Here is a 12,714-nt window from a genome sequence, read left to right as displayed (position 1 = left end):
TCAGATGCCCATCTTTATTTTCGTCTTGGTACTGCCCCCACGCTGCCTTCCTTGGATGCCTAGAATCTTTCAGGTGTGGGGAGGAGAAGAATTTATCTTGAACTTGTTTTCTCTCCCCTCCCCCAATACTGGTACTTTTATCGCCCTGGTTGGGCTGGAACACTTACCTAAAAGTTCTGTAGAACCTCTAGGTAAAATTGAAGCCCCTTAACAAGATCGCCAAAGCCCACACCCTGTGGTCTGAATTATCTTCAGATACCAAGAGATGAAGTCACACAGACACACTCTCCCTGGCTCCCACAAGCCACCACGGAGCTCTGAGCTGAAGCTCTGTGCCTCTGGTGCTCTCCATCTCAGCATCCTCTTGGTGTGGTCACCACCATCTCCAAACCTGGTGCAATCATTTTCACATTGGATGTCCCACCTTAGAATAAAGTCCAGTCATCCTTGTGGGAGTTTTGGGCAACCCTCGCCTCTCAACCTCAGGGCTTCTGTCTCCTCTGTGACCATCTGTTTGCTCATTTGTATTAAGACAAATGTATCTATGCTCACCCTAGCCTGGGAGGGTTGTTGGGCTCCAGAGAGGACTGAATGACACAATCTGGTCCACAGATCAGGGAGGTGGCCCAAGCAGCAGTTAGCTCTGGCATGGCTCTCCGTAGGTGTCACATGTGGGAGCCATTGGCTGCTCGCACACAGCAGGCTGTTCACCCACTGTGTATCCTCTTCTCTCCAAGGTTTGGCAGGATCTTGTCTTCCTGTGTTTAGCACTCTGCCCTTTGCTTACTGCAACATCCACCAAGTGTGCCACTATGCCCAGAGAAATGACAGGTCCTACTGGCTGTCCAGTGCAGCTCCTCTTCCTATGATGCCACTCTCGGAGGAAGAGATCCGCCCTTATGTCAGCCGCTGTGCAGTGTGTGAGGCCCCAGCCCAGGCGGTGGCTGTCCACAGTCAGGACCAGTCCATCCCACCGTGTCCACAGACGTGGAGGAGCCTCTGGATCGGGTACTCATTTCTAATGGTGAGTCTCCTGCCCTTCGACCTTATTCCCGACGAGATAGCAGTCCTGTGTAGAAACCAGAGGGTACGAGGTCATCTAAGCTACTGCAGAGTCTAGGCTGCTGAGATTTAGGGCCATCATTATTGCTTTTATCCTTTCTCATCAATTATTTTTTGTAAGTCTGGTAGAAGATGGATTTATCTCAGCCAGCGGGGAAAATGGCTCCATTTGGAATGCATACACATCACACGTCCTACTGCTCTTCAGCAGATTGTAAACTAACTGTTCATTATGAAGTGACTTAAGGAAGAGTTTTATAGTACAGACCTGGGCATGCTACTGACTCTGTCCTGGTGGTCTGGAGTGGCTGAGTCCTAACTCTTTATTCTTGTCTGGGTAGCACACTGGAGCTGGGGACCAAGGAGGCGGGCAGGCGCTGATGTCACCTGGCAGCTGCCTCGAGGACTTCAGAGCTGCACCATTCCTTGAATGCCAGGGTCGGCAGGGAACCTGTCACTTTTTTGCAAACAAGTACAGCTTCTGGCTGACCACGGTGAATCCAGACCTGCAGTTTTCCTCTGGCCCGGCACCGGACACCTTGAAAGAAGTTCAGGCCCAGCGCCGGAAAACCAGCAGGTGCCAGGTCTGCATGAAGCACAGCTAGAGAATTCAAAACATGCCAACAGGCGTCAAGGCAGACATCCCAATGGAGGAGAAGATTCCCCAACTATTCTAGCAAACTCAATGGTGCTCTCTCTAGACTCTGTTAGCCATGCCTTGTCTCAGCACGGTTATTCCTAGCCTCCTCCTCCTCCTCCTCCCCTCCACAGAGCAAGCAAACACTGCCCACGTGGAGTTGTTTGGCCCCCACCACATTCTCCTTTTATTGAGATGATGGGAGGACAGGCTTTATTTGAACATGTGTTAATTCCCAGAAAAGCAAGCGAATGACAAAGACCAGATTATCAACTTCATTCATTGGTCAATAGAGTCTCAAACAACTGAAGTCAATTACTCTGTAATCCACTGGGCTTCTGGCTAGATTTTACAGGAAAAAAAAATATAAATAGACCAAGAAATGAAGCTATGGAGTAGAGATTTTCAGTGTTTCAAAATGATTCCCTCTATAATCTATTTTTTTTTAAAGCCAGGCACTTTAAATAATTGTGAGACCATGGCCCAAAGAGGTTTTTTAAAAGGAGGAAGAAAAGAAAAGCAACCTTTCTACACTGCCAGCATTAGAGGAATCATTTCAAAGCAGAAATGGGTCATTATGCAGGAAGGCCTGCAGTCCTGTGTTCCGGAGCCTCGACATTAGCATAAACACTTCACAGATGAATTTAAAACATTATGTTCTCCTCTGCATCTCACAGAGAATGGAAGTGCCTACTTTGGCAACCCCTTTGAAAAGCAGCAATTATAGAGCAAAATATATTCAATAAGGGATTAGGGGCCTAAAAGCTATTAATGAATATTAAGGTAGTGATTCACAAAAATTGACTCCCCTTCCCAGGGAACTTGCAAACAGACCACTTTCCCCCAGTTGGGGGCCAGCCTGTCCTTCTGCTAATGGGACTGAAGCCACATGGGGCTTACTCAGGCAAGCTAGAGCCTGATACAAAGTCAAGAGCTCTCCTCCCCAGGAGAACCTTCGAGGCTCCTCCTCCACACGGGCGGCTCACTCCGGAAGTGACAGGGCTATCATTATGCACTTGGGAGAAAATTAAGGGCTGGCTTAATTAAACTTAGGTAAAAAGATTCATTTATGTCAGGGTCACCCCACCAGGAAGGCATGGGGGCTCGCTTGCACAGAAAACAAAGACCATATCCAATCTGAATTTTGTGTTCCTGAGTGTATGTGTTTTGTTTTTTTCTTTAAATGGGAGCATCTGTCTCACCAATTTTCAAACATTCTTTATATTTTATTAGCATCATGGCAAGACAGCTGTTTGACACTGGTACTTAGCAGCTCCCATACACGGAAAGGATCCACATCAATTTGCAGTGACTTTCTCCTTACCAAAAGCTCTGCTTGCTATCAAGTCAGGGATGTCTACAAATCACAAATTGAAAGGTTTTGCTAGAAAGGTTTTTTTTTCTTCTCGAAACTCACCTTCCTCAGCTAAAGTAAAACTGTCATTTTAATGGAAAGGGAGTTTTTCCCCCCTGAGAGACCCTCATGTCAGAGCTCAGTTTTCAGTGCACTTAAGAATAATTGAAAGAAAAACTCAATTAAAATTTTGTTTCTGAGGCTGGGGAGATGGCTCAGTGGCTAACAGCACTTACAGCTCTTGCTGAGGACCTGAATTTAGTTCCTGGCATCCAGTTCAGTCGGCTCACAGTCACCAGGAACTCCAGTTCCCCTTTCTGGCTTCCCTGGGCCCTTCTGTACATATGCAAACACACACACCCACAGACGTACTCATACTCAACACGAAAAACCAAAGAAAATAAGAGTATTTCTAAGGTGTGTTTTCCTTGCCATCGTTTGGTCAGTGATGAACTCCTTTATGCAGAATACATTGAGCATCTTTTTTCCCTTTCTGAAGGCTGTCTGTAGGATGGTAGTTTAAGAGAATTTTCTGGTAAATAACATCTATCCTATTTTATGTTTTAAGAGAGCACCCTAGTCTGTAGTTCAGGTTGGCTTGGAACTCACTACATAACCCCACATTGGCTTCAATATCCTGGCAATCGCCTGGAGCTCCAGAAGTGCTAGAAGTTCAGCCTTTTAAAAAGAAACATGGTTTTTGTTTTGCTTTGAAGACATTGTCTCAGCCTGGCCTGGGACTCACTATATAACCAGGGCTGAACATCTCTATCTTAACATCAAATGCTTTCTCAAGGTAGCAGAATTTTTCCTATTGACCCATCTGATTTTAAGCTCAATGCTGTACGTGTTAAATATTTTTCGAGTGTCTGAAATCAAAGCTCATTTCTTAATTTACATTATTCTTACGTTTCCAGAATCTATATCTATCATCCTAAAGCAGGCCTCCTGAAATTTCATCATGAACTTGGCACGAGAACATGTTCTAGGAAGAGGTGGTTGGGAATAGCTGAACTGTTAGAACACATGTTTGCCTTGCTACATCACGTTAAACCCTTCAGCCTTGCTGTTAGAATATTAACACGCTTCAAGTAAGTTAGGACTGGTTGAATAAGGCGGGCAATTTAGCTACCTGAGATAGTGAGCATGAAGCAGCTCGAAGTATAGATCCCATGATCCTCTTGTGAATACTACAAGGATTAGTGATGCATTTAGAAATGGTCCAGAAGGTAATAGGAAAAGCATTCTTGGGACAGAAGAGCATATTATCTTAAAGTTATCATTCCTCTTCCCACCTGGCGGTATATCAATGTCTTTGGAACAGCCTTGCTCAGTGGGGGCCATGAACAAAGTTTTGCATTTATTCTAATCTGTTACTGTGATGGTCTTATCTAAATGTCCTTTTCAAGACCTCTACCCTCGGTGGGCTGGAATGTGCCTAGATCCCTCCTGGGAATTATTTTGGATGCAGAGGGGGTGTTTCCTTCTGGGTTCTCATTCTTGGTAAGTGGAAGCCACCAGGTGTCCAAGCTTTGTCTGGTTGTTTCCCCAGATTGAAACTCACATCTCTGCTTGTGTGGGTTGCCACTTCCTCTCCAAGCTTCTTGCTCTCACAGATTTCTACCTAGCTTCTTACAGATGTCTCCAGTTTGGAATTCTAGTCACCCTCTAAGTTTCATCCAAGTGAGACTTATCTTTTGGCTTAAAATCCTGAATGACCACACTGCCTGTGGAGGCCAAAATGACTTCACATGGGGTAAGAGGTCCATCGTGAACCGAGGCTGACTGCCGGGGAGTGCCTTTTGTTAGCATGAGCTGCACACAGCTCTGCACTCACATGCCTTTGTGTCCTTGGCTTGTCTTTGTGCCATCCGAGTCCTTCCCAGGGCCCATTGGTTTGGTAGACACGTTTCTCCTAGCACAATGGATTAGTGGCAGGTATATGAACTTCCCAAAGAGATGGGGGGCTGTCTCCTCTCTGTTGCTTCTCTAATGTCTCAGACAATTCCTTCATTCCGTAGCTAAAAACTGAAGCCCTGTGAGGCAGGGACCATGCTTTGCTGGTGTTTAGATGCCCATCAGTAGCTATTATTGGCTTGATTCTTTCATTCAGTGACAATTTCCTATACCTTGGTAAGCCTTTGATGTACAGCTTATAGGATCTCGATGGTAAAAGGCTGACCAGCACACGCCTGTCTTACTTCAGAATATCAGAAAGTAAAACATAGCCACACATCCATAATCCCTTAACACAATTACCGCCGTAAAACCAGTCAGCAAGCATTGATCCTTCTTCCCTCCACCGTTAATTATTTCTCTATGAACTGAAAGTTCAGCGATGAGGAGATCCATTCCTAGGTTTGTTGGCAGCAAGAAGATCCTTTTTCTGAAATGACATGATGACTCAAGCCGCAATCTGTATCGTCTCATGATGTAAGGGCTTCTTGGCACCAACATCCTCTACACTGTCTGTGTGTTTCGAGCCCTTAGATAAAGTCGGCAGAATGGCTTAATGGGAACTGAACTCCATCGGGGTCTCCTTGGCACTTCCTGCAGGTCACCACAAAACTGACCATTCTCCTTTGTGACCCGTGTTTCTACAAGCCCACTGGAATAACAGTTGTCCCTCTCTGATTTAGTATGGCTACAATAACAGTGGGAACATGAGGACTTGTGAGTGGGTTGAACCCAGATTTTAATCCAGTTGCGTCCCTTTGAGCTGCGTTACCATGGGCGAGTTTCGCTAAACTGCCCTCATTTCTAAGGTAGGAAGGATATTACACTCATGTTGAGAATTAAAGTTATTACCTACCTAATGCAGCGCAGTCCCCATTCACCAAGTATGGACACATCTTCTATGTAAAAAAAGGTATTTTAATATGAAAATTATTTCTTGCTTCCCCTCCCAACAAAATTACATGCTGCTTCTCACAGCATACAAATTACTGATTAGAATTGTTTATACCTAATCAGTTCTTAACATCTTCTTTATTTCAAGTCACAAAGTTACTGTACCACAGAAAGTACCCCAATTTCCTGCAGGGATGTTATGAGTAAGGTCTGCAGGGAACAATCAATCCCCATTTAAAAAACAATTGGCATTCTGCAATTGTCACTGCTACTATCTGCAAGGAACTCTGTGAAGTGCATTTTAAACCAGGATGTCTGGCTGCCACATCGCTGTGAAATGTTTGAATTTTATGGTGCTTAAATATTTAATGATTCGTTGGAAAAATGTGAAACATGCCCATTAAATTGCATCCGTTTCTCTAAACCCTGGTTTTAGAGTAAAAGATTTCTATCACGTAACTTTGGCAAGACGCCCGATCTACTAGCGACGCATAAATATTTGCTGTGTTGTCACATACAATGTGGTTTATTATATATAAAATTTTGTGGCGGCCTCTAAGACCACTGTTGTTGATGAATGTATTTTCTTTTAAGCTAAAGTGGGTTTCCTCTTACATGTGTATGCGCTCTTGTGTACAGACACGTGTACGAAGTTGTGAGTATGTATGTGTATGTGAATGGCTGTTCCTCAGGTGCCATTTGAATGAGAAGAAAAATTAAAAGGAAAGAAAATGACTGCTTATAGATATGGTGGACGAGAAAGCTTATTACAGCTATGTGGCCGACCATAGCCAGAGGCAGGGACATCTGGGAGAGTCCAAAGTAGACATGATCAGACTGAGATGGACCATGTTAGGAGAGGGGAGGGCAGGGGAGAGGAGGAGGGCAGGGGAACCAGGTGCAGAAGCCAGGAAACCTAAAGGCACAAAGATAGGGATTAACCAAAATGGTTGGATCACATAGGGAAGAGCAGCCCCAGCTCCTTGGGCTGGACTGTTTAGGGCAGGGGGTATGCCAAGCAGGAGGACCCTGTAATAGGTAAGGACTAAGAGACACAGGGAGAATCTGGCTGCCAGCATCTTTTGTATGTTAAACAGGTACCTCAGCCAGGTTTGAAATCTAACACGAACCATCTTGCTTTTTGAGACTGCTTCTTCACTGGCCTGAAACTCACCAAGTAGGCTAGCTTGTTGGCTAGGGAGCTCCAGGTACCCATCTGTTTCTGTGTCCTCAACACTGGGATTACGAACATGATGCCTGGCTGCTTGAATGTGGATTCTGGGAGATTTGATGCATCCTCGTGCTGGTCTACCCTTAGGACTGGCTTAGGAGGAAAGTCAGGGTGATCTGCAAAGGCGGGGAGACAGGGCTGGGAAAAGTAAAACTCTGAGGATCTGTAAGGCATAGCTCTCCATTCAGTGTTGGGTAGGGAAAAGAAATGAGACCACAGGCAAGATGAGACTGCTTACTTACAAGGTTGCTTGCAGGCCAACTGCAGAGCTAGATAACATAAGGCTGTGTTACTTGTAGCCTCCCTGTGCTATGAGTTTTTCATTGCTGTGACGAATGTCTGAGAGAAACAATGTAAAGCTAGTTTATTTGGATATGGTTTCAGTCCACGTTTGGCTGGATAAACTGAGATGTGACGAGGAGTCTCGTACGGTGGGAACAGGTCGCAGAGGCTGCTCACTTCACAGCGGCTAAGAAACAGACCGAGACAGACCAAGCCTGGCTGAGGCACACAGCCCCCAAGCACATGCCTGGAATGGCTTACTCCACCTCTGAAAATTCCCGTCACCTCTCAGCGGCGATACAAGCTTGCAACACAAGCCTGCAACGTATCAGCCCGCAGCCGGGACGGTGAACAGAGGGAACATTTCATATCCAAACTGCAAGTGTGCCCTGCTAGGCACGGGTATTCCCAGCTTAATCATGTTAAAAATAGGGAATATTTCAAAGTGGGTGATAAGATATATCACCTTGGGCTCAGAGAAGCCAGTTTGCTTTAGGTACATAGAACCAGATGTTGAGAAGATGGCTCAGTTGGTCAAGTGCTTATGGCACAAGAATGATGATCTGAGTTTGGGTCCCCAACAGCCTTGTACGATCAAGCTTGGAGCAGTCCTGCATGTTTTAATTTAATACAGAGTGGGGTGGGGTCAGGTGGATTCCTGAACTGTGGCTAGACAGTCTACGCCTGCTTCAGTGAGAGACCTTGCCTCAAAAACTAAAGTGATGATACTGGAGGTTGGAGAAGTGGCTGAGAACACTGGCTGCTCGTTTAGAGAACTGGGATTTGGTTCACAGCATCCATGTTGAGTGTCAGGGGATTGAATGCCCTCCTGGTGTCTCTGGGCACCTGTACACACACACACACACACACACACACACACACACACACACACACACACACACACAGTCACACTCATGAATTTGAGAAGCAGTTTGCTTTACTTCCTGTCATGACATGAATGAGCTTCCACTGCAAGTCTTGATTGGTTCAGAGATTTCAATGTACTCCTGAAGTCCCAGTGGGGACAGACAAGAGGACCACAGTCCCACTTCCTGCCCTAGACAGGAAGATGTGCTCTCATGGCACAGCCGGTATCTCCAAGTCACATGTGGATGCCAAGAAGTAAATACCCAGGGTAAACAGCAGGTCTGTGATGGGAGCTATGGTCTCTAGGAAAGACCTCAACCAGGGAACGGCATGAGGAAGGCAGAGGGCGCTGAAGGAGAGGAGATGCTGCTCCTTACACGACACTGAAAAGATCCCAGCATCAGAAGCACTTCACAGCCTGGATGGTAAGACCAGTGTGAGCCGCTGTTAAGAACAAACGGGCTGAGGTCCAGAGCGGCTGGGAGCCCAGTCGTTGTGGTTAATGGCTCTGACCTTTACCATTTGTCAACAGACAAACAATCAAAGATATCCGGGATGATGAGTGGTATTGCTAAAATGGGTTCTGGAAGCCCAACTGGCAACAGTAGTTGGAGTTGAGTGAAGAGGTATTTTAAGTATTGAGCAAAGCAATGAATTGAAAGACTTCAAGGTCCTTCCAAGCTTAGAGTTTATGATTCTAAAATACTGCAGAAGGAAGGAGAGTTGGGGCAGTGGGAATTAGGTTAGAAAATTTCTGAGTGATCAATGGTATACTTATGAGTAATTGAATGCATTTCTTTGTTGAACACCAGCTTCTAAGAGAGGTCCAGTGTATGTGGCGGGGTCACCTCTGTCACTCCATAGCCAACTCCCTGGGCCAGGTACTATGAAGGCTAGTCAGCCATCTACGGCTTAGTTACAGCCTCAGCAGCAGGCACTCTTATGAGCAACTTTGCAAATCATAGGCAACACTTGGAAAGTCATCAAGAGGAGGCAATTTTAACTAGTTCTTCCTCTTGAGAACCAGGAGAAGATTCGGAAGGAAGAGATTTGCTAGGTTGACTGACCACACTAAATTGTGGGAACTGGACAGAAAAGACAGTTGCTAATAAAGAACCAAACTTAAAAACTGGCTCTTGGTGTTTGCTCTCTGTTGGAAGCAATTAGCTTCTGCTACTCTTTCTTAGACCACTTCCAGTTTGTTGACATAACTTCGAGCATTCTTTATTGTGGATGGGGCAAACACAAACAAAACAGCGAACAAAGCGAAGAATCTCAGACCCAGAACAGTAAGCACTGGCTACAGGCGAACCCGTGACTCGATCAACGCAATTATTATCATTTCCAGACCATCTTTATTCTGGAAGACATGTGGTTTTCACTTATCCCTAAAATGACTTTTCCCACATCTGCAACAAACATTTGGTGACATTTTACTCCATAAATAAAAAGTGCATATTATAACTGCACCATCCAAGATTGGGATTTCAGTGTCTTTGTCCAACCAGTGAAGCAAAGCAACCAGGTACTGTTATTGCACTCAAGCTGTATGTACAAGCTAGCGGGATTCCACTACAACTGAACGGTAACTTTGGTGGGAAAATAATAGTTACTGGGCCTTTAGAGTGTGGAGGGAGGGAGACCGGGAAGGTCTAGGTTCTAGGGCCATTCAGAACCACATCATACACAGACATGATCTGGTGTAGGAAGGCTCAAATAAGAATAGTGACATGAGAGTGTTAGGGCAGGATTTCCAGGTGCTGTCCAAAGGTGGCAAGTAGGGGAAGGGTTATTTCTCATTGTGGTGTGGAAGTCAAAAGTGTAGCTTGAGAGCCAGGAATAATTTACCTTGACCATTATAATTTAAATGTGTTTGGAGGTAGCCGGCTCACCGGCATAATTTATAACATCATGGCTGTGGCTTCCCACCCATTACAAATTACACTAAGGTGCTCGCTCAGGCATCGTCGTCTGGACAGCCTGTCTAATGCTCTTCGACTCCATGGATTTACTTAGCCCACTCATAGGCACGTGCTAAAGACATTCCAGGTGGATCCTTATTAACAAGCAGACGTGGAGCTGCACAGCTGGCGTGCACCAGATGTGTCAAATGCACACAATGGACCTTAATAGCATCAAAATGTCAGTGTTGGGCACCTTTTAAAGCTGAGCACTTGTTTGTACTTTATATACTGTGAATTTCTTTCCTTCCTTCATCTTCTCCCTTCTTCCTCCCTCTCTTCCTCCCTCTTTCTTCGGGACAGTGTCTTGGTGTTTAGGGTGTGTGTATGCATTCTGGCTGGCTTAGAACTCCATATGTAGCACACCAGGCTGTCTTTGAACTCAAGAGATCCTCCTCCCCCTGAATCCTGAGTGCTGGGATTAAAAATGTGTGCCCCCATGCCCAAGCCTATGAATTTTCTTAATGGACATAGTACTTCGCTTAAAGTTTGTTTTATTGGCTACATGTTTCTTGATTTATTGTATAGATTAATCTTCTGAAAGCAGCAGACACTCACACACACATTCTAAAAAATAGAATATAAAACTGTAAACAAAAAGTCCGGTCTTACGTGTCTGCCCCCAAAAGCTAATCGGCATCACCAGTAGTTAGCATCCTTTCCCAGGTGTCTGTGTTGTGCGTAGGAAAGCCTGCCTACACCTGCTCTCACTGGAAGCTACACATGAAAGAGGAGTTCAAGTTGGAGCGCCATTGGTTGCTCCTAACTCCCTTTAAACTAAACGCTCCCCGACTGCGAAGCCGTGGTGACCCTGTCTTTGCCTTTTTATTCTTAGAACACAAGAAACAGAAATGCCTTAAGTGACTCGGACAATTTGTGTCTAAAACACCGCACTTCCCTGGGGCAGTTTTCAGACACTTGTTTATGACAAACCGCAGCCATAGTGGCCGGTGAGAAGGCACTTTTTTGAAGAAAAAAAAAATACTTGCGGCAAGGGGAGCTCCCTGTGAGAGCCCCACTCAACACCTCCACTTTGCTGTGTGTGTGGCACCTGCTGCCGCTCTGCGGAGCAGTTAAACAAGTCTTATCTACTGCTCCCGGAGGGGTGGCTCGGATCTGCTGGTGCTGCATGATATCTAAAGAGCGAGTAGGTTTTCCCTACCTTAGATCTTTCTTATTCCCCTCCAGTCAGACATTCTACCTGTGGAATAAGGCAGGAGCTGTGAACATCAGGCAGACTTAGCAGCCTGAGCACCCCGAGGGGCATGAAGGAGAGGGGAACATCTTGGGAAGGTAGCCACATCCTTCCTACAGCATCCTGGAAATATGCCCGGAGGACCGCGGAGCAGCACTGCCCCTCCTGCTAAGCCGAGCGCCTGGCATGGCCGGCAGAGAGAGGGCCGATCCACTCACCCGGTGAAATAAATAACCCACTTCCTATCAAGGGTCCAGTCTCCACCACAGTGTGGACGAGCCACTGAGTCTGGAGGGAAGGAGAGAAAAGTGGACAGTGGTCCCAACTGAAGAGGTGATCTTCGGGTTAGGAGAGGGTACGGGGCTAGACAGGCCATTCTGGGAAAGCTGTGGGCTTCGTGGGACAAGCCTGGTTTCCAGACGTGTCAGCTGGGCCTGTGCGTTTGCGCACACAGGGGCCTGGGACCGCTTCATTCCCGGCAGCCATGAGTGATCTGCAACAGTAACGGTGCGCTCTTCTTTTGTTTAAAACCAATCAGGGGGTTGAGGGGTAAAGTGAATGGGCTCCAATCACACAGCTGGAACGCGCCTTCCCCTGCGTGGTACCACATCACTGGCCATCAAATCTGTGAAGACGCTGTCTCCTCATTTCTTCTTCTGGCGGGAGCCGGAACCCATACGGTATTGGGCCATTTCTGGTATTTCCTGCAGTGAGAAAGCAAAAAGGGAAATCACACACCGCCTATCCATCGTGGTGACATTTACAAGGTACTGTGTTCCGTAGGAGTCCAAGAAGAAAACCAGCTGTTTTTGATGTCATCTTTATTTCAACATTAAAAAGACACATAACATTTTTCAACTTTAGCTGTCAATACTAATTTCAACACAAAGTACACATTTTTAGCGTGGTTCAGTCCGTGAACTTCATTTGACTCAGTCTCAGCGTGATACAGTCCACGCTGACGGTGTTGTTCTACCACGCTCCATGACTTCCATTGTTTAACCTGCCACGTGTCTCAAGGGCTGCTTTCATCTTTTATGACCGACTCAGCTACCTCCTCCAGAGCCCACTCCTGACTATGTCGGCTGGCCTCCCCTGGAGGAATCCCTGTAAACGGCTGGGACTGCCAGTCTGGGCATCAGAAGCATGCCTGGCTGAGCCACGAGAGCCCCACCTCTGTGGAGGTGAAGGGCAGCACACAATGGAGACCAGGAGCAGAGTTAACGGACCCAGTGGTCGGCATAACACAACGTCTCAATCAACTCATTGCGCCGT

At 46.2% G+C, this 12,714-nt stretch overlaps 2 protein-coding genes across 7 annotated transcripts in view; one reads left to right on the top strand and one right to left on the bottom strand.

The window, feature by feature from the left end:
• Positions 1-6,517, top strand: part of Col4a4 (collagen type IV alpha 4 chain) — a 123,831-nt gene extending 117,314 nt beyond the window's left edge. For 4 of the 5 annotated variants that reach the window (XR_015628581.1, XR_015628582.1, XR_015628583.1 and 1 more), the window contains 2 exons: positions 738-1,024; positions 1,404-6,517. Coding sequence is in view for 2 of the 5 variants with exons in the window: in XM_087565528.1 (XP_087421654.1) it covers positions 738-1,024; positions 1,404-1,667 (551 nt within the window). In the remaining 3 variants the exon portion in view is untranslated. The remainder of the gene's footprint in view (positions 1-737; positions 1,025-1,403) is intronic. The other variant, NM_001446400.1, reaches the window with a different exon arrangement.
• Positions 6,518-9,618: 3,101 nt separating this feature from the next.
• Positions 9,619-12,714, bottom strand: part of Rhbdd1 (rhomboid domain containing 1) — a 118,422-nt gene continuing 115,326 nt past the window's right edge. For both annotated transcript variants that reach the window (NM_001432019.1, NM_001024891.2), the window contains exon 7: positions 9,619-12,143. In NM_001432019.1, coding sequence (NP_001418948.1) covers positions 12,049-12,143 — 95 coding nt within the window. In that variant the 3' untranslated portion in view covers positions 9,619-12,048. The remainder of the gene's footprint in view (positions 12,144-12,714) is intronic.

Source organism: Rattus norvegicus, chromosome 9, assembly GCF_021556685.1.
Source record: "Rattus norvegicus strain SHRSP/BbbUtx chromosome 9, alternate assembly SHRSP_T2T, whole genome shotgun sequence".
Taxonomy (NCBI): Eukaryota; Metazoa; Chordata; class Mammalia; order Rodentia; family Muridae; genus Rattus; species Rattus norvegicus.
This window is presented reverse-complemented; position numbering and strand designations above follow the sequence as displayed.